The sequence below is a fragment of the Tyto alba genome, unplaced genomic scaffold, assembly GCF_018691265.1.
Source record: "Tyto alba isolate M040663 unplaced genomic scaffold, T.alba_DEE_v4.0 Super-Scaffold_2, whole genome shotgun sequence".
Lineage (NCBI taxonomy): Eukaryota > Metazoa > Chordata > Aves > Strigiformes > Tytonidae > Tyto > Tyto alba.
The window spans coordinates 75,046,118-75,073,312 of NW_024881282.1; the positions used below are offsets into that span (position 1 = coordinate 75,046,118).

The 27,195-nt window shown below is 41.8% G+C and overlaps 2 protein-coding genes across 2 annotated transcripts in view; one reads left to right on the forward strand and one right to left on the reverse strand.

The window, feature by feature from the left end:
* COG5 (component of oligomeric golgi complex 5) overlaps nucleotides 1-5,911 on the forward strand; it is a 188,705-nt gene extending 182,794 nt beyond the window's left edge. The window contains exon 22 of the mRNA XM_032996224.2: nucleotides 3,920-5,911. Within this exon, the coding sequence (XP_032852115.2) occupies nucleotides 3,920-4,034 (115 nt within the window). The 3' untranslated portion in view covers nucleotides 4,035-5,911. The remainder of the gene's footprint in view (nucleotides 1-3,919) is intronic.
* Nucleotides 4,787-23,286, reverse strand: HBP1 (HMG-box transcription factor 1). Its single transcript, XM_032996225.2, has 11 exons — nucleotides 23,241-23,286; nucleotides 18,723-18,915; nucleotides 17,400-17,634; nucleotides 16,387-16,519; nucleotides 15,497-15,608; nucleotides 15,262-15,374; nucleotides 14,893-15,049; nucleotides 14,202-14,346; nucleotides 11,516-11,845; nucleotides 7,545-7,686; nucleotides 4,787-5,904 (listed from the first exon to the last, which is right to left on the reverse strand). Exons 1-11 carry the CDS (start codon nucleotides 23,253-23,255, stop codon nucleotides 5,887-5,889), a joined length of 1,593 nt encoding a protein of 530 aa, XP_032852116.2. The 5' UTR covers nucleotides 23,256-23,286; the 3' UTR covers nucleotides 4,787-5,886.
* Nucleotides 23,287-27,195: the final 3,909 nt, after the last annotated feature.

Below are 27,195 nucleotides of genomic sequence, written 5' to 3' on the forward strand. Positions count from 1 at the left end.
CTGAGTTGATCATATTGAGAAAGTTTGAACTCCGTCTCTTTCAAACAACGCGAGCAAGCACAGCAGGAGAGAGCTGACGAAGATCAACTTCTGTCAGCTGTTGGTCTCTGCTGGGAAGGAGAAGGGTCCGGGCAGTTCTGAGGCCACCAAACAATTGGCCAAATTCTTTTAGCTGCTTTTTGAGTTGTAAGAGGACAGTGGCTGCCACTGATGGAGTTGGTTTTGCCAGTTAAATCAGATTCTTTTGAGGCAGGAGAGAAGGAAAAAAGATAAAAGCTGCTGGAAGGTGTGACAGCAGGACTCTAATACTGGTGTTTGGCACTTAGCGTAGCCTAAATCTCATTCCCTCGTGTTTGATCTGATGGGAATAACAGTCTGGCTAAGGATTATCAAGGACTGACACTGAGTGGGTTTCAGTGCTGCTTTTATGGTAAAGCTTCTCCCTTTCATCTGAAAGGATCTGGTTATCTCTGTCATCTTTTTCAAGGGCTTTTTCAAAGCAAGGATATAAAGTCAGAAAGGGATAGCAGTGTTACCATCTGGATAATGATGCCAACCCACAACTTCACCAAGAGGCGTCAGAGCTTTCTAACTTAAGCAGGTCAATATGGTTTTTTCTATTTTCAGCTTTTGATGACTTCTAAAAACTATTTGGGCCCAACAAACTTTGTGGAGTGTATAGAAGAAAAGACAGGGACACTGGTGAGTGGAAGGGGAGGGATTCAGCAAGATGAATGACAGTTACAGTAAGAAAAATGTCACAGGAGTTTCTCAACTGTCTTTTTAATACAAGGGACTATTCTTTGTAGAAGGTAACCCACATCTAACATGTTTAACAATTTCTGCTGACCTGAGCACTTGGGTGCTGACCCGAGTGGAAATACGAGACACATCTGACTCTCCTGAAGCATCTCCCCTCATCTCGATGGGATCCGTGAGCCTTCCCTGCCTGCATCTCCCACCTGCTGCTCAGTCTGCTCATCGCATGCTCTGCCCCTCACTGCCACAAGAGGCCAGTTTATCAAAAAAGCTCACTCACCTGCTGTCCCTTTCCCCCGTCTCACTTCTCTTTAAATCTTGGGATTTAAAATTTCCCTGTGGATGTGCCTGATCTCTGCAGTCCGTTATGCTGATGGCCTTTCCTGGGAGTGAGGTGAGCTGCACCTGAAGCACTTTGTCGCTGCAGCAAGCAATTTTTTAGTTGTTGCCTCTTTCCCTGTAGACCCTGTGCTGCTCACCAGAGTCCATTGGGAAGAGCAGGCTGAAGATTTTCAGGGAGCTGACCAAGTGGAAAAAGTCAGCTTTATTTTGGCTAGATAAAATAAATATTCTTTCCTTGCTTTTCTGGCTGTAATGGGGGATAACTTTTCTCTTGCTGTTTGTTGATGTGTGAAAAATGCAAAGTGACTCTTCAGAGCATATCGGTACCTAGTGTGGACCCCTCAGCATAACTCACTAATATGGTATCAAATTTGAAGAGCTCTCAGGTGCATCGAGGCCAAGTCAAGGGATTGTTTCTGTGCTCAGTCACTTTAGTCTTCTGAGGCCTCCCAGCTCTCCAGTAATCCAGTCCATCCTCCTTTTGCGTCACCTCAGACTTGGACAATGTGCTCTGGGCTTCAGCAAAGAGGGAGTCTGGAGTCCAGCTGCCCTGCCTGGGGACGGCGGGAGCTGTGGTGCATGGTGGGCATCGCCTCGTGCCTGTGCTGTTGCATTGCAGCCTGCGCTCAGCAGGAAAGCTGCCTCGGGTTCCTTGGTTGCACAGTTGCACGCTTCGCTCCCTCCCTGCCAAACTCCATTAGCGACAGGCCAGGGAGCTCTGACTGCACGTGTGCGTGCGCACGCGTGTGCGACGTGTGGACAGGCAGCTCCTCCTGTGGCACTCGGGCAGCGGGGCGCGCAGGTCAGCGCCTGGCTCCGGCGGGGAGGAGAAGCGCTGGCAGGAGCGGGCGCAGCCGCAGGACCCGCTGGCGGGGCCGGGCTGTCATCGCTGCCACTGGCTTCTGGGTCCAGGCTCTTGGCCTCAGGAGCATCTCCCACTTGTTAATAACTGACCTTTGCTGGACATCGCCAGCAGCACTGCCAGAGGCAGGGCTCAGTTTTTGTTTAGCCAGTTCAGAGCCCTTGCTGATAGGAAAGCAGTAGCTTTACTCACAGGCAACAAAGTGTATTACAACCCTGCTTCTCCCTACCATCTCTTCCGGGTTGCCAGGCTGGGCGGTAGCTTCCCAGTGCTGCAGCATCACACAGGGATCTTGGCCTCTCCTCTCTCATCATCTTGCTGCAGGAGCCTGCATGTGTGTGAACACAGGCCGAGGCTCTTCAGTGTTTCTGCTGTCCTTAAGCCTTGCCTAATTAAGTGCCTACTTACTGCCTATCGCCCCCAGTTGCGGGCAGGCAGGTGTGGGTTACCAGCGCTGCCTTACATCCCCTGAACTCTTTGTGCAGTGTGGTTTTGGCTGGTGTAGAGTTTATTTTCTCCACAGGAGCTAGTACGGGGCTGTATTTCACCACAGGCTTGTCTGCTGGGCGTAGCAGCAAACATAAATAAACTGAGCCTTGGCCCAGCCCACCAGCCTACAGCAGCTGATGCGGGTTTATACACAGGACCCTGCCGTCACTCTGTGTTATCACCTCGCCCAGCCCTGTGCCTCCAGTGTGCCCGACGACCACCCACCTTCCCCCAGTGGCACTGGGAAGGGTCCTGCCACCTTACCAAAACCCCGCAGTGGCGGAGCAGCCGTGCCGATGTGTCCCACCCAGCCACGAGGGAGGCAGGGGACAAACCCTGGAACCGCTTCCCCCGCTCCGCGACGCGGAGGGACGTCGTCAGCTCCGCGGCTGGGGCTGCGTCCAGCCAGGCCCGCGGCCTGGAGTAGCTGCCACCAAGCAGAAGAGGAGCAGCCACATCCCCCCCACACCCAAAATGGGGTCTGTTGTTTGTGCGTGGGTTTGGCTTACTGTCACAATTTTGCTGTAAATAGCACCAATGGAGTGTAACATAAAAAGTTTTAGAAGAAAAACCCCAAGATCATTTCATCTATTACATGAAGAAATGGGAGAAGAGGAAAAGGAGAGGAAAATCAATTAGAGGCCGTATGTAAGTATGGCAAATGTAACTTGGCCTACTCAAAGAACTCTGAAGTTGGAATTTGAACAGATGAACCTTTATAAAGTGTTTGTTTTACAGCTATGCTGTCGTTCAACAATACTATTTACTAGAATAGTTGGATGAAAGGTGGCCCTGTGTTGTAAGGCAAGTTGAATTACGTAAGACAAGGATGTAATCCCTTGCCCCTTTTAGCTTTGAATTTGTGTAAATCACACAAGACCACTTCTGTGTGTGACATCCTACAACAACGTACGCGAAAACACCAGCGCAGCCAGACATGTGAATGCGCACATCCACTGTCCGGGGCTTAGCGCCGCGTTTCCCGAAGGACAGCGGCAGCTCGGAAGACTCAGCCAGGAAATGGCTAAAGGCATTTAACACCTAAAGGCAGCGCGGTGTTTCACCAGTGCCCCAGCTTTCATTCTGTAAGTTGTACCTTTAGCGTCTGCAGCAGCTGGAGTCTATTCTTTTCGTCGCTAAAGGTTACCAGTACAGGAATGTGCCCGAGTCTGTGCGTCAGAGCTGTCATTTCAAGCCATCTGCAACATGCTGCTACTGCTTATTTAAATGTTAACTTGCTCGCTCCTCAGAACATGCAAGAAAAGAAAGATCGTGAAGCAATTATGTAGAGCTCTGGGAGGCTGTTCTTGCCCATCTCCTTCCAGAGAGGTACGCAAGATCATCTGAGGGAAATTCTGTAGTAGGGTAGAAGTTGATTGATTTCAGTTCCTGAACACACAGTGTTTGTGCACTATTTAATTGCTTTAGCTGCTTTACCTTTTTTTTTTTTTTTTTTTTTTTTCCCAGTGGTGCCCTGGAAGCTTACGTTCAATCAGTAAGAACAAGAGAGGGAAAGGAGTTTGCCCCAGTCTATCCCATCATGGTTCAGCTGCTGCAAAAAGCGATGTCGACCCTTCAGTGAATGTGCTTGGGCAACTCTGTCGACACAGGGACGGGACAGTAACACACCCCGGCATCCTTGGTGCCACATCTATACTTACAGTTCATGTAGATTACTCCCAAGTAAATCAGCTTTATGGTGAAATGTGTTTACTGACTTCATCTGTGAAACTTCTTTCTTCCTCCTTTCTGTTCGCATTATAGGAACTTAAAATATTTGTGTATAAATACAGAATTCCTACAATTTTTCATGCTCTAAGTCTAAAGCTAACAAAAATGAATCATTCTTGAGCACTGCTTTTGAATTTAGAAAGGTATAAAATTAGAACATACTGAGATATTACAGTGTAATTGCTGAATATCTCAAATAAGGAAGTAGCCCTTTTCTGTAAGTACAGTTTTAAACAGTTGGATACATTTTAGACTTATTCAGAAAATTGTACTTTTGAAATGCTAGAATCAGCAGCTTCCATCTAAAAATCACTAATTTTAACAGAAAGAAAAATATTTATAAATAACAAATGATTAGTGCACTGTTACTTGCTTTGAAATAATTTATATTGATTTCAACTCTCTTTTTGCTTAAGCTGTAATAAAAAACATTGACTATCCAATCCTGAATTCAGTATTTGAAATTCTTCAGCAGCTTCTGACTGTAAAGCATCAAAATGCACTTTGGATGGGTTCATGTAAAGACTTCCATGCAGAACGTGCTCAGCTCTGCAGGGCTAACTTAATCAGTAGTCGTCTTCATTTTATAAAATACGCAACACCAAATTTTAATGAATTTATTTGAAATAATATACAAGAATATAGTGTGCAAAAATCTTAGGGGCAACATCATGTAGACATGTGTCACTAACTGAAATTTACAGTTGTGATTCTTAAAAAAAAAAAAAAGAAACACACAGCTGTTTAGTACATGAAAAGCCATGATTGTAAAGGTTCACAGCAGAAGCAATTGTAATCCTAACGCAGCTGCTCTAATTTTAGACAGTTGGAGGAAAAAAAAAAAAGTAAAGTGCAAGTGTTGCACGTATAGTTAAGTGCAAAGTTTGCCCCCACCATAAAGATGTCTTATGGCAAAATAAAATATTGTAGAATATGTGGCAAAGACAAAACACAGAGTTAAAACTATGATGGTGACGATATCGACAGCACCATTTTTCTTGAGATAACGCTATTTATTCATTTCATCCTGTTCTGGGCCATTGTTTCCACCACAAATAACAGCTTGCACTCGTGCCAGCTGGTGCAAAAATCTCTTGACTTGGGGGTACAGATTTTATACCTGGCCACCCAGCAAGCAGCTCCCGTGCCACATTACACCCCGCTCTGCGTTTACCACGTTCCGGTCACTTGTTGGCACCGGGGCAGGCTGGGGAGCTAGAGGCTGATAATACATTTTGCCATTTCAGAAAATCCCAGGCCCCAGAATCGTAATTAATAATATGGCTGTGCAATACATATTAATCAGCAATAAGAATCAATGTATATAAACAGCTGTTACATATTTTAAAATTCCCCTTTTTGTACATTTTCTTTTAAAAATAAACATTTATACACATCTCCTTCGCCTCTTTCTAAAGTACTTTAGCACCACAGGATATCCATTTTCAAGCCTATATTACCTGATACATATATGAAGTTTGGAAGAAAATAAGGCAATTTGGTTTAAAATGTTGATAGTTTTAGCTTACTTATGTTCTACTGTAAAAAGCAAATCTGCACTCATATTAGATCGTTTCCAACTTGATGGTGCCAGTATTTTATGGTCACGCTAAGTCACAACAAATTGTAAGACCTCTGTCTTGCATCTTCTTGCCATCAAGCAACAGCCATTTTGTAAATACAGTTGACAGGAACATTCTGGCTTAATGCTGTTGTGAGCCCTGAGAAGAGAAAAAACAGGTCAGCAGTTACCAAGCAAAGGGGAAGCAGACGTTATCTTAAATTTAGCAAACACTTGTTCTGAAGAACACAAGTACTTGGAATCATTGGTCAGTCAGAAGAAAACAAAAGGCCAAAAGAGATGATTTTGTCTCCGGATCATCAAAACACCATCAAGATTTGTCACAGCCTGGAATCCACCCTCATTACTTGATAAGGTAACCAAGCTGCAAGCACAACTTTAGTTCACTGAAATAAAACAATTAAAAAAGGTATTTCCTGCATTTCCTGTTACAACACCGAGGTAACAGGTTGTACAAATACTGTTATCTCAGCCTGAAGACCCTAAAAATCCTACTCCAAGGCAGGGAAAGCAATCCAGGTGCCTCGCTGAGGCCAACCCATCACTATTCCTCTCAGTTATACACAAACAGCCCCACTGAGCGCCTTGAAGCTCACAGGTACACGTGTGAAGTGAACTTGATCTCACCATCCAATGCCCAAGACTGCAGTAGTGTAAAAGCAGAATAAATATTATTATTTTAACTAAACTCACAAGGAAATCTAACAGAAGCTGTCACTGTTGATTAAAATAGAATACAGTGAACAGAAAAACAGCTTGTTCCTAGCAGCTGGGATTTGGTGAAACCTTCTGCAACAAGGGACTCAAAACTCAGCATCAAGTATGTACAGCAATAAGAAGCAAGTCAGTGTTGGAGCATTTCTTATTCAGTCTGAAGGCAACACTTGCATATGTTCTTGAGAAAGCAGCCTCATTTACACATGATAGGGGGTAATTTGAGGATGGAATCTTAAACCTGTGAAGTCCACACCATGTTTGATGCTCCTACCCAGGCATAAAATGGCTGACAAAAGGATCTGGGGTTCAGTGCACCTCAGTGGATCTTTCCTTCCAACCTACTCTTCTGAGCACGCAGGCTGGCAGAATCTCCTTTTTCTGATGTTCTCTTTATATTATGTATTAGCTTGAAACCCCTAACCTAATGCATCCACCACCTACTAATACACTGCTGCAGAGGCTTACATTGATGGCCTTCTACAAAGCTGAAAACAATCTATTCCCCTCCAGAAGAAGTGTTATCTACTGTATTTAATTTACAATTAAAGTAATAAATAAAAGGGATTAATGGAAAAAAATTAATTTGCTCCCTCAAAAACTTCATATATGCCAATGTAAATGATGAGTAAAAAAGACAGAAAATGGTGAAGAAAAAGCTTTTACTGAAGAAAAAGGAGACTGACTGAATCGAAACAGAGAAGGATTTTGTGCAAGTTTGTGGTTTTGAGGGGAATGGACAGACGCAGTTTAGGTACAACCTTATAAACTCAGTTACTTCAAACAAAAGCTCACGTGCCTTTCCTCTGCATTTCACAAGCACACTCGCTTTCAGTCCAACAGAATTCACAGAACTCTCTCTCACAGTACTCGGAGAGAGACCCTCTCCTGATCTGTCTCCTGCCCGCTGTCCAAAAGCAGGTTACACAACACAGGGGAGTAAAATGAAGGTCTGGGCTACCAAGAAATAAGCTGACAGCAGAGTTTATCCTGAACAAAAACCACTGTAGCTGCCATATGAACACATTTAACTGCATAATGAAAAAGACTGCTTCACAAACATACAGAATTTGTTCGTTTTCGTTTCCAACAGTCAGGATTTAAACGTTTCTGTTCTTCCGCCAAGGCCTTGGCTTCTAGCGTGTACATCCGTCTTTCCTCATTTTTCATTTTCTTCCACCTGTCACCAAGTATCACACTTATGGCTCTGCAAGATAAATGTTTACAGTACAGTCAGGACAGGGTGTTAAGAAATACCCTTATTCTTTTTCTTTTTTACCTCAGCACTCTAAAGACAACAGTTAAATGTAGAAATAATAGAGAAGAAATGAACTGTATCTTTAAAAAAATTTTTTTAAAACAATCGTGTTTCTGATTATCTTCTCATACTTAACAGGTAAACTGCTGAGTGCTCTGTGGTAGCTGAGCATGGGTCAATGCACATTCTAACATTTCAGAGGGCACATGCTGGAACACACAGCAACTCGCATAAACCCACAAAATAGGGACGTTAAAAAAACCACCACCAAATGGTAACTCACATTTGTTTTGCTCTACTTTCGTACTAGATCATATGACAGATTAGCTGAAAATATGTTCTCTAATAATTAGGGCAATGATCGGAGTATGATCTCAGCAAAACAAGTATTTCATTAACTGCAAACCCCCATGTCTATTTAATAGATGTGTGTAGCTTCCTCCACCTTTAATTCATACTGGGGAGAACACGAGTGGGTGGAACATACTGGTAAGTTCCTGTTCCTATGCAAAAGAAGCCATTTGTTCTCACACACCTATCATCATTTCCAGAAAGTGAATGAACTGCTTTTCCTACTCCCTATAAACTTGATGCCTTTTGGACAGTATTTCCCCATATTATCATGCCACATTGCTTAGCTGCACTCCCAAATGCTGGATCAATACACCATTAAAGCTTTAACTCTAGCCTTTAGCTGAATGAAAACCTCCAAACAACAGCTCTTTTATCAATGACAATTACTGAACTACTGAGTAGGTGTGCTTCGGCTTCAGATTACAGTGACAGAAGTTCTATGACCAGCTTTAAGAAAAAGATCTATACAACCAAGTACTTTGCTTTATCATATTAAAAAATTCCTCAGTGGTAGCGAAGCTATTCACAGACTTTCTAACAGAATCAAGAAGAGCAGAGTGTCATCAACCACTTCCACAGCATTTCCCATACAGCAATTCTGAAGGCTTTTCTGCACCACACCAAGAAATGGATTTTAGTCCTGCAAAATCATGTAGTACGGTTCAGGCTTCCCCAAGCTGCAGGGCACTGGGAGAGCACAGTAAGAACTGCCCGGGGGCTGCTGTTAAGCCTGTGCTGTCCCAGGCTCTGCTGACTCCTTAGAGCAAACTCAAGGTGCAACCAGATCCCATCAACATCAAATCCATCTGCACAGCCTGCCTCTTCAGCAATAGAATTTCTCATTTTCTATCCAAACTAAGAACCATTATCTTTGCTTTCTCATCAGATGTAAACACATTCCACTTTAATTAGCAGATTTTTCAGGTTTTGGCAGTATTCAGAGGCAAATCAACAGCACCAGAAACCTGTCTGGTTTTGGTCACCAGTTTGTACTGGGTCACTCGTAGCCTCTGGAAAGAACATGGTGACCCAGAGAGCAGGTTTTCTGAAAAAGCCATTGCCTTTCCAAATAAAACACACCATGGAATCTTTGTATTTCAAATGCTAAAGTATGTACGTATTTCATACCTCCAGAGAAAAAGCTGCACTGAGAGCGAGTAGAGATTTGTACCTTTCAAAAAGCTTGAAAAATCTAATGCAGAGACAAAAGCTCCATTTCTCCAAGGAACCAGTTCTATGAGTGAACCACCAAGACTGAAAAAAAGACGTGTACAGGGAAATTTCCTGATACAACTGAGACCTAATTCTCCTGTCCAGAAACAAGTAAGAAAAAACTGACCCTACTGCATCACCGCCTCAGGTGCCTTTCACCTCATCAGAACTTTGCAGTGCTCTGTACACTGCCTTTGTCCTCTTAAAATGGCTGGTAAGATACCTGACAACGTTTTAGCAATAGAATGATGCGCAGGATGCAATCCCTTATACTGCAGTTAATTCAAAAGAAATTGTGAAACAGTAGTTAAGAATGCCTCAAGTTTACTCAGTAATTATGTTCAGCATGAGTAAGTGCTGTTAATAGTTTCGGTGATTTTCTTCTTCTTTAGAATGTACACTACTCAAATAGTCAAGTATTTCTGAACGCACAATCAAGTCCAACTACAGTTACAGTGAGAATATCTAGAAGAGAAACAAGTGCTACCCTAACACCAGTTTCTCAAGTACATCTTACAGTCCACAGTATTTTTATCACGTGAATGTTGACTGGTGGTTGAAATATTTACAGCTCCCTATCTTGTTGACATGCCTTGAGCTACTTTGTCTCAGAACAGACCATTTACATCAGAGTACCTCAAATTCTGTCCTTTCTTACATGCATAAGACAAATAAAGTAACTGTAGCAAAACCAGGAACTCCAGTGTACAGAAATGGGTACTATATGTAACCATGCGTAACATCTATTCAGTAGTCTGAAAATGATACATACTTACATTTAAAAAACAGTTGCCTCCAAGTTAATTAATGCCCCACCAACATTTAAGAAACAGTAGCTGAATGCCTATAAAATCAATATTCACTAACTCCTATGATTTCTCCTATACTGTATTTTATGGATGCCAAGAAATTGCACCCAAATGCCTTCCCAACGGGACAGGGAGCAGGGCACTCTGAAGCTTACTTGCAACTTTGTCAGCACTTTCTTTCAAGGTAAACCTGCTCACTGAAATAGTCAACTTATTTCCACATCCATCCAGCCGCAGCTCCCCTTCACTGCATCCATTTGAAATCAGCATTTTAAATTAAATCTATAACCATCACAGATTTCCCTAGCTGACATTCTGTTCAATTTCTCATTAATAGTTGCAATGGATTTGAAGGCAGACCTGCTTCATTGGAGTTACTATAAACATTTGCAGAACATCATTGCCAGGACACACAAGACTGGCTGGGATTTAAGGATGGGTTACTTGTATGGTAGGATTTTATTTCTCAACACCAGTTACAGCCTCCTTGCTAGAACACTGTAAAATAGACAAAATCCTCTCAAAGCCCTGTCATCTTTAGCTTTTACCAGATTTAGTACTAGAATGTGTATGTGACAATGCAATTCTCACAGTAACAGTTTTCATAATGTTATATACATCAAAAATCTGATCATAAAATCAGTGCATGTTCATGGGTTTTAGTTTATATTTACATATGGACAATTAGCACAAAATAGTAAGATTATTTAAAACACATATAATGGAGATCTTTAAAAAAAAATGTTTAGACATGAACGTGCATATCGGTAAAAACAAAAGAATAAACCAACAAAGAACCCTCCTCCAAACACACAACCCTTCTGCAAGTTTCATCAGATTCTTGAAGGCCTTAAGGACAAGCAAAATTTGGCAATGCACTGATTAAAAAAAAAAAAAAACAAACAACTTTCAGATACCCTAACAATCAGTAGTCCATTATACAACATGATATCCAGGCGGAGAATAAATGACAGTAACTTCACTGAACAAGTTGCAGTATTATGTCAAGACTTCATTAGAAGAACCAAAAATTCCCTTTTTCCATTACAACACACGAGCAGAGAGCGTGGTACTTCCCTCCCATGAACATTTCTCATCAGCATAAACAAAGACTGCTGTGTAGCCAGTGCACATATATACATATGTCAGTGGCTTTACCCAAATGCTTTCTCAGAAGGTAAGTTTACCAAAAATGGCTTGTGTCAAATTTACTGAGTACTGTAAATATTTAAAGTCTGCCCATAAATTAAGCTTTGTGTCAGCATCTTTCAAAACTTTTTCTTAAAACAATATATACACCTTTAATTTCAAATATAAAATTTAGTTCACTTAAATTTAAAGATGGGACACAGATATTCTCCCAGCTCACGAGTAATAACAAAACTACAGTTTTATACCATTACCTGTTGTCTTTCCCTGGATACATCTGAGTATATTCAACTCTGTATTTTTTGGCAAAAAGCATGAAGGCATTCATTGGTCTTTTGCATTTGTTTGGAGAAGTGGCACTCACAGTACTTGCAGTCCCTGAGCTGTGACTTTTGCCAGCTTTACTGTACAAAGAATTGGAGGAAAGATGTGATGATGCAGTAGACGCACAGTTTTTACTACTGCATTCTGATCTCTCAGCATCTTGATTGTTTGATCCTCCACAAGACAGAGAAGCGCGACGCTGGCGAGCCATGCTGCTTAGCACATAAACTGCAGAGGAATCCATTGGTGTAAAATCATAACTACAAGAAAAAGACATGCCATAAAATGATCAAGTAATTTTCATGTAAAGTCCCTAAACAGCTGTTCACTCTTAATCTGTACAGCATTTCTAATATTCTGGTCTCCTGAGTGACATAATGATTTGTGCTTGATGCAGATGTCGGAGTGAAAAAAAAAAAAAAAAAGAACTCTGGCAGATGAATTAATAGTTTTTCCAATGTGATAGACTGCACCTTTGTAAGATCTGCTTTATACTATCAACTTCCCAGCTGTATATCAATCTGTATATCAATTAATCTTTTGAAATAAGCTTCTTTCTGCTTCTGTCCTTACCATAAATGAAATCTGGTCAGTGAATGACGAGTACTGAAAGGGACAACGGATGTGGGAAGAGAAGTGTTGAGTTCACTTGCAAATACATTGTGTTCATTACAAATATGAAACCACTATATCACTATGAACTATTATATACACTATTGTACAAATAACTTCTCTAGGCATTTAAATACATATTATTTTACAGGCAAACCTTCCACTGGGATTTTAAAATTGTTTAAAGACCCATGACATTGCATACTATTTGATTCAAAGCTGACAAACATCTGCCCTCTAGTGACAAAAACGTGAGATTCCTCGATATTTCAGGGTACTTCAACAGCTCGGATAAGCTGTTGCCATACAATTTAGACATCCAAATACTATTAAATGGTTGTAATTTTTTGTTGACCAACAACTACAATTAACCTCTAACCACTACAGAAGTAGTTCAGTTCCACAGATTATTTGTTATCATCTCCAGGTGTGTGCAGATCAGTCTGGGAACCACAGGCTATACTGTCTTTGGCATGCTGTATGAGGAAAACAGACTTGTAAAGGTGCTATTTGATCATAAATCTAAAACATTGAGTTACCTCCACAAAATAAATACCAAATGTATGTAACTCTAAAGCTCTGCTCAATGTGGCTATAGTTGCACAATTTATGGCAAAAGTAAGGGCTTTGAAGAGCTTTTTTCCAAACACAAAGTAGAACTACTAGCAAAGAAATGCTGCAAGTGGCAGTCCAGCCCTCATCTGCACAGGCAGCTCCTTTCTGTGGGACGGAACCAAAAGCAAGGGTTGAGCCTGAAGGGTTGCCTCCAAACTCCCTCAGAAAAGAAGGGATAATGCTGACAACCTTGCAGCCAAGTTCACAACATCATGCAAAAGGACCTCTCTGTTCTACAAACAGTTCAGCATACCTCCTACTCCTAATCTCCTTGCCGTAACACAGCAACAGGATTTTGTTTTTTAATTCTTCTGTTCTGTTAACCACAGCTGCTGCTGCATGTGCCTTTCTTGGTGACTTACTCCCATCTGCCCAGAGAGACAAGGAATTTGAAGTGTCTAGGCAGTATTCAGCTAGGCTGCAGGATGAGTAAGGAGCCACAAGTCCAATTTCTTCAGTGAGATATAAATGTAATGATTCTAACAGCTCTCCATATATGCAGGTCGGAATAGGAGTTAGTAAGAAGGAAACACCCCAGACAGCAAACGAGTGAAGACAAACAATCTGAACTCTATGTTAGACTGAAATCATACAAGAGCTCCTAGGACTTGAACTGCAAAGAGCATTTTAAATTCATTTTCTCCTACTGTAAAAAAAACAAAATGCAACTGGACTAAAAAGAGATGCTAAAAAGGAGGTAACGTCATAGGAAAAGATGGATTCTACTAAACCTAGAACACTCAAAATAGTATGTAAAAATCTTTATGAGTAATACTATTTCCTTAGAATAATTTATGTTGGACAGAACCTCTGAAGGTTATCTGGTTGAACCTCTTGCTCAAAGTAAGGCAAACCTCAAGGTTACCTAAATTCAAAGTCTGATATATTAGAAAAGAATTACAAAAAGCAGAATATACAAAAAATAATTAAAACTAATTGTGAAAGTACTGTATTCTAAAGCCATAGCACATGCATTTATTAGTAAGAAACTACTCAGATAATTCAGATACATAGCTGCATATGAAGCACAAATTAATACTGGCAGACATACTATCGTGGGAAAACTGTGCTTGGTTTTTCAAACCCAGTTTACCTGAAGAATTTATACAGATAATATGCGTATTTTTGCGGCTTTATCTAATCTGGCTTAAATTGTCATAAAGAGGGGCTGAAAAGTTATTTCACTCCAAGGTATTACTTTGCAGTTTAGCAGAGCACATCATTACACAGCTTTCCTAGTATTCAGTCTTCATTTTTCCCTCACATTTATCTTGTATTACCAAGTGTATTCTCTCTCTTTGCTCTACATAAGGCTTCAAATTCTTGTAGACTTAAGGTGCCTACTCATTAAATACAAGAACCACTGAGGCCACTTTATCCAAAAATTACCTTTTAAATGTATCAAAAACACCTGAATCATCAAAGTTAATGGCATCAGGGTGTCCAGGAGGTAGACACAGATCTCCAAGATGCATTTCACAGCATGGAATGCCATGCTGTACCACAGTCAAGCTTGGATAAAAAGATGACCAACCTGAAGTGGTAAAGAGTTAAATTAGACAAACGGCCAGACAATCTCTCTAGTTCTTAACTGGAGCAATCCTATATCTCTAAATTATATAATTTTATAAAAATGTTCTGATGTAGTTTCTTTCACCCAAAAGGAAAATCTGAAAGACTTGCTCAGGGAACTCTTACTGCAAATAGTTTATTTTTATCTCAAGTAAGATCTAATTCTAGCAAAAAAAGTACCTTTTGTCATCAGAAGTTCCATGTTTAGCAAGGGAGAAAAGCCTCCCTTATTTGCAGCTTTCCTTTTTCCCCCCATTTTTTCTGCTTTCCTGAGCTCCATTTATATACTTGATCGAATCTTTCCTGATGAGACATGCAGTATTTCTGTAGCTTTATAGCTTTACAGCTTGCTTTGTTCCAATTCTGGATTTCTTTACGAAGATACTAAATTGATTCTACAACACTGCTTTTATCAATTTCTTGAGCAACATGGGATGCCAATAAAATCTGCAACCACTTGCTAAGAATATTTTAATACACAACCAAATATACTTGCAATATTTCATACCTTTATTTTTAACATAAAAAGGATGATCGAGTCTGCACTCTACTGTAAGCAAGCCATCTTCCACTGTGCCAGGATCAAAAGTCAACTTCAGCACTGACTCACCAAAGGAAATGCTTTCTTCATGAGAAATCAACTTCAAACCATCAGAACCATAGCCCTGTAAACATACGTATAGTTAATAAATTTTCCCCCAAGAAAAGCATATACCTGTGTGTACTATAGGTGTATACTCATCAGCTTATGTTACATTAAAAAAATACCAACATTCTAAGTGCTCTCACTGGACATTAATGAAGGTACAGGGAATAACATAAGAAACTAGATATTTGCTACAGGTATTGAAATTAATTTATTAGAATGAACAGCTACCTTGTATGGACTCACTGGGAGATTTTCCTCCTTTCCACAGCTTTCAGATCTTGCAAAGTCTTCAACATCCTGCCATTCTTTATTGCGTCCTTTATGAAAGCACAAACGAGAGCCTAATATATTTTTTCAAGAAAAAAAAAAAAAAGATTAGCATTATGTAACAAACTATGTTACAATAAAAAAAAAAAAAGCCAAGACAAAACAAATAGCGATTTGATGATACATGTTATTTTACCTTTTAGAAAACAATGCCAAACAGTTGAGGGCCAGGAATGGCACCATCCTAAATCATCATCATCTGAAAGTGATGACATGCAGAAAATGCCAGATTCTGATTCACTATTCGCCTATTAAAAAAGGCAAAATGGTGTTAATATTTTACTGTGGAAAACTTTAGGACTGATCTTCTATGTCTTCAGACACATTCTCTCATTTGCATCTGTGTTAAAATTCTGCCTTAAATACTAACAGCAATGTAACAGGAAGACAAAGATTGAAGGAATGCAGTAAATGTGAACACAATATTTTCATCTCCTTTTCATGAAATATGACATCCTGGAATTTTGGGGTTTCATTCTCTTTTAGCACCTAAAGATTACCTTATGCTTAGGTACAAGCATTTTACAAGCTATCATTCCTTGGTCATCCACAGAACCACAGGTTACTCTATGGTCAAATTACTGGAAAGCTGTAGGGCCAAGTTGGTTCTAGAAAAGTCACTGGGAAAAATTCAGTGTCTTTAACAGACAAGTTTAAGACACAAATTAATACACAGGAAAAGGAGAAGCAGGACTGACAGTTTTTGTGCCTCTAAAAGGAGATGATAGTGTACTTCCTTTTTGTGACATCAAACAAGTTAATGCAGTTTTTAAAGCTTGCTATAGAATAAGAACTCCAAGAGAAGCTGAGCTTTCTTAGAATATGATCTCTTCACAAAAATGTGGACTCTGATGTAGCACTACAAGCCTACTGTGTTTGATAAAAAGAAAAGTAACAGAAAATCCAGCTTAAACAGAAATGGTCTTAGAACTAAACACATGATTTTTTAAAACTAGTTTCTCACCTCAAAAAGCTTAACCCGTTACTCATGCATCTTTATTTTAGAAATGTTTCAGAACAGCTCACCCTTTCATGTCTGACTGGTGTTTCATCCAAATCGTTCTTGGAGAAGTTAGGATCATTCTTTGAGGATCCTGGCGGAGGACGTGCATAGGAATGTAAACTTTTGCTTGTAGCTATTATGTGAACAGGAGATGATCTACAATAGAAAAATGTATTTTAAAGTATTTCAGATTAAGACAACACAAGACTTAGCTGCCATTACTCTAAAATGGCTTTATTTAACAAATATTTGTTTGCATGAGCTAAATACCAAATAAACTTCCCACACACTAATATCCAAATGGGATGATTAAAGGGTGCAAGCTCAGGCAAAGGGAGTATTTAGCATAACTCCTGCATAGCTTCTATATCCACCCAAATGACAGTACTGCCTCCACATCAGCATATCCTTGTCACAACAATGAAGTTTTTAGAAATATCTTGAATATTTCATTCTTAGAGTACATAAAGGCATCTGCTCTGTCATAATGATTACATCCCAACTGCATTACTGTTCACAATATGGTATTTAATTTTCTTCTTATAAACCCAAGACCAAAGCCATACAATAAAACAAAGATCAGAAAGTTCTAATATCCCACACTGCTGCTCACAGCCTTATGGAGTTTACAGATCACAAATCTGAAACTACCAATAAAAAATACATTACAATAGATTTCGAATTAGCTCTTTAAAAAAAAAATCTAGTCAGTGAACTAGGAAGAATATAACATAACAAATTCATCTTGATTTTTCATCTGCTGCTTCACATGAGGCAAATGTTCTTAATTTCTGAGCCTTCTGTGGTTAGGCAACATTCTTATAGCATCCTACCTCATTCGTGGCTGCAATTAAGCGTCTTTTGCAACAGGTTCTGAAATGAGTCCTGTGCAATCTTCCACAGAAGAATAAAGTTACTATATAGAAAGATCAAAAATAGGGTTCTGGCTCAAAACCAAAGGGGTGTGAAGAGTGAAGAAAATGTTTCTGGAGACAGTATTACAAATCTTAAGACTTCAAAACTGAAGTGTCAGTACCTGTTATAAAAAGAGCACTGCATCAAAGGACTCTGAGGACTTGTGGCTATATTTGCTAATTCTGTCAACCAGTTCACTCCATTCTCACAAGAATGAGCACTTTCTGAATTGCTGTTTGAGGTATGTTGGTTCCATGAAGGTCTTGAACACTCCTGATGTGAAACATCAGCACCAAGCTGAAAAAGTGCAGGTGGGGTAGAATCTGTCTGCACAGCCTGTAGTTCAGGAAGATCATCTACGAACAAATGCACAAGTTAACATAATTATACCCACTGATACATTCTAGCTGACATCAAACCTTGCAAATAAAAATCAATATGGAGCCACAATGAAGTAACTGATTTTCTTGTATCACAATTACCAACATTTCACAAACCCTATTCATAATATTGACAAAATGGTCACAGGAATAATCATGTCTCTAGTCTATTATATATTCATACAAGCAATTTAAGAAAAACATTAAGTAACGTGATAAAAATGTAGTTCTGGTTTTAAAGTTTTTACTAGACTGTCTAGCTTACACAGAATTGTAATTCAGAATTATGAAAAAGTAGCAACATGCTTCACTAAAATCCAAAAACATTCAACAAAAGGCAACTAAATTAATCTGTCCTGGCAGGTGTGACACTGAAAATTATCAACATCAGGGGCTGTACAAGGTAAAAGTTTTTCATATTTCCACCAGGGAACTGGAATTAAGTAACTCAAAAGTCATGAATGCTGGGTATACAGCCTGGTACAGATGAATTCCTACCAATAAGCTAGACATTTCACATGTTATGTACAATAGCAGAACAGAGTCCAGCTCATTAACAAAAGTCTGTATTACGTGCTCTCCTGTAACTAAGTATCATTATTCTTAATCACTCCATGACTTAAATGTGTTAATATTTCACTGATTCTATCAATACTTTCTAATGTACATGCTCTTTTTCTCCACTATGTAAGAACTGAAATTGCATGTTCCTCTAGCCCAGAATCTCTATTTGCAGCTGATCTAAAGCAGCATAATTTCCCTTTAGGAGGAGCTCTTGAGCTGTTTGTTATTCTTGTGCCAAAAAAAAGCTCCTTTGGAGATCAGAAGCAGAAATTTGCAGCTCTGAGTTCAAGAACACATTTAAGTCAACAGGCCAGTGTGTCAGAACTGGAAATGAGTTAAAGGGAAAAGTGACTGCAAAGAAAGACCTTCAGATGTCACAATTCACTGTCATATTCCTTGCCCTACTTAAGTTAAAAATCACTATCTCATTCAGTCAGCTTCCAGTAATTTCACTACAAGAAAATTTAGAATGTGACTTCTGAAAAAGTCATGTTACTTACCAAGTTCCATGTGTTCATCACAGGATGCATATCCAGGAGAAGAGGGCAAGTTTTCATTACACTTCAGCAACTCCAGTGACTCATTCATCCCTGAAGTTCTCTTGTCCACTACCAGAAGGAGTTTCTGAACTGCATTAGGCATTTGATTTGTCTTCACTTCCCACACCATGTTAGGATGCTCCAAAGTATCTGACTTTAAAGAGACGGTGGTTAAAAATCTGTATACACATAAACTGGTTTAAGTTGCATCTGACAAGCTACTTCATTATCAGAACCCTAAATCCTCCACAACCTGTTGAGAATCACAGCATAATTTAGCTTTGGAGGGACCTCTAGAGATGATCTGGTACAATCACTGCAGAAAGCAGAGCCAACTTTGAAGTCAGATGAGACTGAGTGGAGCCCTGGCCACTTGAGTTTCTAATATCTGGAAGGATGGAGATTCCCTGACATTTCCCAGGAACCTGTTCCACTGACCGCTCTTGCTGTAAACAAGCTGTTCTTACACATGATTTGAACTTCCCTTGCCACAGCCTATGCCCATTGCCTCCAAGAGTCTGGGGTCACCTCCTCAACCACCACTCAAGCCAAGGTAAACAACATTCTCTTGGTACTTTGAGCCATGCATCCATCCCATCAGAGAAGGCAATCAGACGGGTCAGACAAGGTTTGACTCTGGTTAATCCATCCTTGGCTATTCCAAGTCATCTTCTTGCCTAGGACATGACAGTCAGGAGGATCTGCTCCACAACCTTCCTAAAGGCTAAGGTTACACAGGCCAGCCTGCAGTTTCCCCACATCCTCCTCCTTGAAGGCAGGTGTTACAGTTTCTTTATTCCAGTTATTGGGAGTCCTCCCACCACCAAATCCACTGCCTTTTGGAGACCATCCTCACAGTAACACTGGCAAGCTCCCCCTGTCACATCCCATCCAGTCTCACTGACCTGTGTACAGCTGGCTCACAGAACCAGCCTGCCCCCTAATTTGCTCCACCTCTGAGGTAGACAAAGTAGTACCTCACTCCATCAGATGTGTGTTGCTAGGCCCAGGGACTCAAGGAACCTGGAAACATGCCTTGCAAATAAAGACCAAAGCAAAGAAAATCTCATCCTCAACCTTTAGACATCAGGTCTCCCACACCATTTACCATCAGGCTCATATCTTCCCTAGTCGCCTTTTCACCACTGGCATATCTGCAGAAGCCTTTTTCACTGCCCTTCACATCCCTTGCTATCTCAACTCTACATACAGTCTCAAACACCTCTCACTGCTAACATCCTTAACTATGTTGTAAATTGAAAGAAAAATAAACCTCTACTAGTACATTTCACTGCAGTTTCATTTGCCCAATTCCCAAAATTTTAACATTTATACCAAAAGAAATATTTTAAACCATCTTCAGCAGTCAGAGAACTCTGCGATTATTCTACACAACCAATGCCTCTAAAAGACGGAAAACAAGGTTATCCAGTCTTTAGTAATCTGGTTATCTACTCTTTTTTTTTTTTTTTTTCCAGATGATGATGAATTAAAGCTACCACAACATGATTACCTTGTACTTTAATGAAGTGCCATTGAAAAAGTAATCATGAATGCCTCACGAAAGAGCAGAGAACACAGCTTACTAAGAAAGAAAATCTGAGAAGTCTACCACATGCATGTCCACTAAGTAAGCTATCATGCAACACATCAAAAAAATACTAACAATAGCTAAAACCAGTCTAATATTTTCATATGAAACAGTAAGACTATCATACTACAAGTTCCCTTAGTGTAATGTATAAAAAGCCACCTGATAACAATTATGAAAAAACCCCTAGCTTTATTTTAATAAACAGTTAAAGGTATTGTGTATATACAGCCAATATTAACAATATTCAATGTTTTTACCCATTATATGAATTTGTTTCATTCATTTTGCAGCTGGTCCTGTACATAGTATAGTTAAGACTTAACCCTCTGAATTAAGATACTGGCCCTACCAGAAGAGGTCTGACCTAAGCAGCAAATTACTTTGACATGAAAATTTATAACCTTCTCACCTCCTAATCTTTCAAGTAGATGCCGAAGTTACACAAACTTGCATTCCAAACATAATAAAATGCTTGATTCTACTGAAATGGTACTACTACAAAAGCCACAAGAGTGCAACTCTGATTTTTAAGGAAGTGGAGATGGCAAGAGAAATGAGAATATACTATCAAATAAACTATCAATGGCATGTGTATTTCACCTCCAAGAAGCATCCTTAATGCAAATTATTCCTCTATCACCCATGAGAGACAGTAAAATTACAGAACACCAGAAAAGCAGAACGCTCAGTTACTTCTGAACAGAAAAATAGTACCTCAGTAGTATAGGTCAGGACCTTGATGATTATCTCCAAGTAATCAACTATGAAAAGCCACTCCTTGTTTTTCTGGCTTGTCTACCTCCTTCCTTTCCCCCTTTCTGCCTTGTTTTCTCCCTCTATTTTTTCTCTTTTCCTTTCCCATTTTCCTGCCAAAATGAACGAACTAATTTATTTTGGGAATGTTGCCTTCTCCCTCCTTCCCACCAGCTGCCAAGATTTTAAAGTACCTGTCCTGATATCCCAACACACTGAAGGTCAGAGATAAGGCGCAGACACAACATGCTAGTCTGACAACAGATACTTGTTTGAGAAATTAATTGTTCTTCCAAGTCACAAGAATTTATCTAAACCAAAGCCACCTATATACAAAAGCCAAAAAAATCCTCTAACGAATTAAAAACAAAAGAAGTGCCCAGCTTTACTTTTTAATTTTTTTATTCTATTTGATTAAAGCCTGCTTTGGACATCATGTGCTTCTCTTGTCCACAGCCTTTCAACGTTTTGGAACATTAAGGGGAATGGCCATTAACTGGCTTGAAATTATTAGTTTTTTTAATTCAACTTTATGTTCAAAACTTGTCCCAACAGATGTTTTCCAGAAGTATGCTTCACCAGACTACAACTATTGCCGTTTTCTTTAGAAGCTAAATGAATTTATGTATTAATTTGTGCTTTAAAATCAGTCAATTTGTCATGCTAAACTAAATGGCAATATTAACAAAGAGCATATTAATTAAGCCATGTCTGTTTCTGAGGGACAAACATAAATTCAGGACTAAAGTAAATAAGGACTGTGGCTGAGAAGGGGTTCAACAGGAACTGGGCAGCATCCACCCAAACTGCACTGTGCATGAATGCCTCGGTGGAAATGCTTCCCGTGGTTTTCCTTCTGGTATTTGCCTTCCTTCCTCCAACCTACCACAGAAGTCTCAGGCAAGCTCTATGCCTGCAGCAATTCAGTGGATGGAGTTTAGTACAGAGAACAGCTTCTCCAAGCAAAACACAACATACTGGCAAGACTGGATCTACACCAGAGACTTTATTGGCACAGCTGCTTTGATCATGGATCCTCACTCCACATCCCCGACTTGCACAGCCGTGCCAGAAAAACGCTGCAGAGGCGCACACGGCCTCAGAGGAGCACAGAACATGATTCATGGTGTTTTTGCCAAGATGGCCTTTTCGCATTACGCAGGCCGAGCCGTATCTTCTACCCAACTCCACGGGACGTCTCCCCCCTCCCCAGGAGGGCCGCGGAGGAAGCACTGCCCTCCCCGCACCATCTGAGCGCCTGCCGCAGAACAAACATTACTTTCGTTACGTAAGGAATGTATTTACAGCGGGGTTGAAGGCGCAGGAGCACGCACCAGTATGCGACCCGCGGCCAGCCAGAGGGGAGCCCCATCCCCCGCCAGTCTCTCCCATCCTCCCCTTCCCCCCTCCTCGTTGGGCCGAGGCCGAGGCCGCGCCCGGGAGCGCGCTTCCCCCCCTTCCCCCCCCCACGTCATGTGACCCCACCCGGCCGCTGCCCTTGTTTATAACCACCCGCCGGCACCGCGCATGCGCGCAAGGCCCCATTCATTCACAACTGCGTAACAGCTCGACCCGGCGGCGGGGCCGCCTCTCCCTCCCTCAGACCCCGCCGCGGCCCCCCAGGCGCCGCTGCCAACCCTGCCGGCATGGGGCGCGCCTAGCCCCACGTTCCTCCCCTCCTTCCTTCCCCAAACGGCCGCGGCTCCCCCGGCGGGGCAGAGCGCCCTCGCTCCGACAGACCGGGGCAGGCAGGCGTTCCCCGGGGAAAAAAAAAAAAAAAAAAAAAATCCCACAACAAAAGGGACACACATACACCGCCCCCCGCTCTATTTCGCTTGCTGCCGCGAGCCGGAGCCGCAGCTGAAGGGTCCCACGGCGGGGCAGCGCCCCTGCATACCCTGTTGGTTTTAGCCCAGCCGTGCGGGGGGTGGCGGGTCCGCCGGGCCGGTGAGGGAAGGCGCCCAGTAAACAATGTCCGGGATCCTGCCGCGGCCGAAAGCCAGGACCCAACGGCCTCCTCGGCTCGGCCCGCAGCCGCCGCCGCTCCCCTCCGGCCCGATGGAGCTCGCCCGTACCCCGCCGGGGACTCGCAGCCCCCCGAAAGCGGCAGCTCCAAACTTTGTAACACTTACCAAACCCGTCGCCATTACCAAATTCCCCTCAGCTCCCCCCCCCCGCCTCCTCCCCACAACGGAGTCACGCCCCCGCTCGGCTGCGCTCGGTCGCCGAGTGGTCGGAGACGACGTTGCTCAAGCCGCATCGTCTTCCTATTGGCTGTCTGAGCTGCCTATCAGGAATCCGCCTAGAGGGAGGACATGTTTTGACTCTCTTGCGCAGCGGATTGCTCCGCGCTGCACATCAATCACCTCCGAGGAGCGCTCCGATTGGCTGATGCCTCCGCCGGCTCGCCGAGGGGCATTCTGGGAGACGTAGTCTTCGCCGCCGCCGCCGCCTGCCGACTTGGGCGCCATAAGACGACAGTCCCCAGGATGCCCCGCGCGGCGCTCGACTGATAGTAAACAAGAGTCACAAGGACACGTGTACGCGCGCCCGCGGCGGTGGCGGGGGGTTGGCCGTCGGTCGCGGACCCGCAGCAAACCCGGGCGCGAAGAGGCGCTGCCTGCCCGGCGCTGCCCCGGCGGAGCGGCCGCCCCGCTGTCCTGCGGCCGGAGAACGGGAGGAGCCTTCCCGGCTCTCGCCGCCCCGGGCCAGGCGTGGGCGCGGGCCCCGAGATGGCGGCGGGGCGCTGACTCACGGGCTCAGCCCCGGGAGGGGGGACCGGGCCGCGGGTCGGCCCCTGCCTCTCGCGATGGCCGGGGGGGGCCCGCTGCCTCTCGTGACTGACCACCATTCACCAGCGCCCCGAAACGCTGTTACGAAACGGGCCTCGGTCGCCAAATAAAAGCTGCGGCGGGCAGAGGTTGAAGGAAGTTGCTAAAGGTCAGAGAGTGAGTCAGCAGCAGCGCCTGCTCCCCGCCGCGGCCTCGTCCCTCATTTTCCCTTAATTACAAACACTTTCACGGTGTTTTAGCTCCAAAATACGAGTTGGTGGGGAAAAAAAACCAATGGTTGATCTGTCCGTTAGTTACCCGGGCATTCCCATACACTTAAACTGTCGCAATCACAACTTGCTGCGGTTTTACTTCTGTTTTACCGGCAGACAAATGAGACAACAGACAGTGTGTGATCTGCCTGCTCACACGGTCCCTCTAGGAGATAGCAGGGCTAGAAATGGACTCTGCTCTCCTGAGGCCCAATCTTCATCATAAAATATATTCCTATGCGTGCTAATACAAAGCAAATTCAGAAATAATACGATTTTAGAAATGGGTAGTTTACAAGATTTTGCAACTGCTGGGATTCTTCCAAAAAAAGTGTTTCTTCCTTACCCTATTTTCAACATCATCCCAGTCATGTGAACGCGTCCTAAACCTTGTAACAGAGCTTTTGTTGTAATTTGGTATCTATGACAGTTCTGACTTTCAGGCACGCTAACATAGTTATGTGAAAAAATAATAATTAAAAAAAAGTTAATTCTTACAATTTAAATAGAAATGGTTCTGTATTTAAACTTCCCTGCAATCTTTGCGTCCCATGAATCATGCTGCTGGTGGCCACTAGAGGGAATGCTGGTTTTATTGTTTTCAAGGGTCTACAAGGGTAACGTAATTAACAAAACAAAACAAAACAAAACAAAAAAACAACAAAAACCGAAATTGTACTTAGCATCAAAACACACTCGGTATGCAGATGTCATTGACACATCTGTTTAAGACTTGTTTTTTCCAAGACATAATAGTTTGCCTGTTAGTAAAGTCATTGCCATCTGTGGGCACCGTTTGAAGAGAGAGAATACTTTCAAAAACATGCAGTATCTTCTGCAGCGTGAATTGGAAATTACTGCTTTTTATACATATATGTGCAAATTTAGCTTAAAAATAATAAAAAGAGTAGAAAAGCCAATGCCATGGAATTTAACTAAAAATCTTCTGTCCTTAATCACGTAACAAACCAACTCTTCACAGATCATTTTCCCAGTTTGAAAACTTGAGTTATTTGAACAAATGCCTCCAAGAAAAGTCTGAAAATTAATATTCAGATTCAACTATTAAGTGACTAGACAGCTTATTATAATAGCAACTATCTAACCCTACATCCCACAAGCTCAGATTTTTCCTATATTTAGAATTCAGGCTTTTCCTAAATAACTGATAGATCTTTATATAAGGAAGCTTTCATCACATCCTCTCTCCAAAACACATTTTTTAATAAATTGAAAACTGGTAAATCAGGAATCTTCTTTTTAGACCACTTCACAGTAAAATTAACTTTAAAGCTGTGTTTCTTCCTCCCCTTCCCCTTTCTCTTTTGATCTCCCTTATACATCTAAACAGTCCTTAGGCTCTTTGGAGAGAGACCCAAGCTTCCTGGATTTTTAATGAATTTTACAGCAGACCCTGCATTCCCAGACCAAGGCTTGGCAGAAGACCTATGTATGCAGAGGTCTCCATTCTGCAGATAGGCTACTCTGCTTGTGGTACAGCCACTTGCAAGGTAAAACCCACAGTTTACTCTTCTGAAAGCTCTGTCTGCTGCAGTGTGGAAAGTGGAGAGTGCAGAGGCCAGATCAAGCAGATACAGAAGATACAGAATCCTGTCTCAAGCTCCATCAGATTCTTCAGAAAAAGATCATTGGCCTGGAGGTTCGTACTTTGTTACAGAGCATGTTTCTATCCCACTATGTACTTTTTCTACCCAAAATGAGAAGCGTTTTTCCCAAACGTTAAATCTATTTGCCATGAAAGTTTACAGTTCTTTACAAAAAGCTACGCGTGATTGTTTGGTGTGAAGCCCAGTCCACTGAGATCCATTGGCCCAGATTCCAGATACAGGTCTAGACAAGTAAATACCACTGCTGAATTTGAGCCTTGGTATCACACCATCTATGACATACCCAGAAAGCACAAAAATACGACTCCTACCTAGAACTGAGATTAACATCTTGTAAAGATGAGTGTCTGAATTGTTTTGGGATTCTAAAAACAGACACGTAGCAGCTTTCTTATTTTCAAATCTACCTTTCCTCCTTTGCATACGGTAAATAAACATTTACTCAGTAAGGATGTGAGAGAAAATGAGTAAAAGAACAGGTAGTCTATGCAGTAGATGGCAGCACGACACATAAAACTGTATTGAAGCTTACTTAGTAACCCCCCTTGGCTGAAGTCAAATATACATCTTCTAAATTTCAGAATTAAGAATGTCAATGCCATACTCCTTGCTCTGGATGCCTAGTCTCAAATTATTACTCCCCCTCCACACACCCTGCCTTGCCTTACTCCATGCCCAAAATGAATGGGTACTCAGAGAATGAATCAATACTGTGTAACACAGACACTGTTGGCAGCTGTGCTGATTCAGTTGCTTCTGCTGGGGACTGGAAAGTGTTAGTTGTCAGTTCTTGTCATGTTATGGATTGCTACCAAGAAGCACAAAAGAAGCAGGAGAGACTACAAAAACAGAAAATAAAGATACAGACAAATTTACATCCTACTTATTTACCTCTTTAAATTACCAGCCACGAAGTTATGAAACCACAAGGCAGATTTTAAAAATGCACAATATTACAGTCAAAGGCACATTAGTAAAACATAGATTCTGTACTGGGTTTGTAACTATCTCTACTTTTAATCTCTTCTGTCCAAAGCTAATGTTCTGTCCTGTCCTGCCCTTAGGACATAGCTGCTACTGCTGACTTTGAAATACAGTATATCGTTATTTTAATTCTGCTGTGGGAGCTTTCAGATCCACATGTAGACATCCACACTCAGTAATTAACTAAATACTCCCCAGACATCAGAGCAACCCTGCTCATCAGAGCTTCCACTTCTACTCAACACAGCTGCATGTGTTCTGCAGCCATTCTGCCAGACCCTCTCATATCAGTTTTCTCTTTTCACAATGACTTCCGCATCTCCTAAAGCTATTTGTACTCATGCCCTATCCTCACAGCCTTCGGTGGCTAGAGCTGCAATGGTGGTTGGCTCTCTCCACCTTCTTAATGCCAACTCTAGGCACACCCATCCC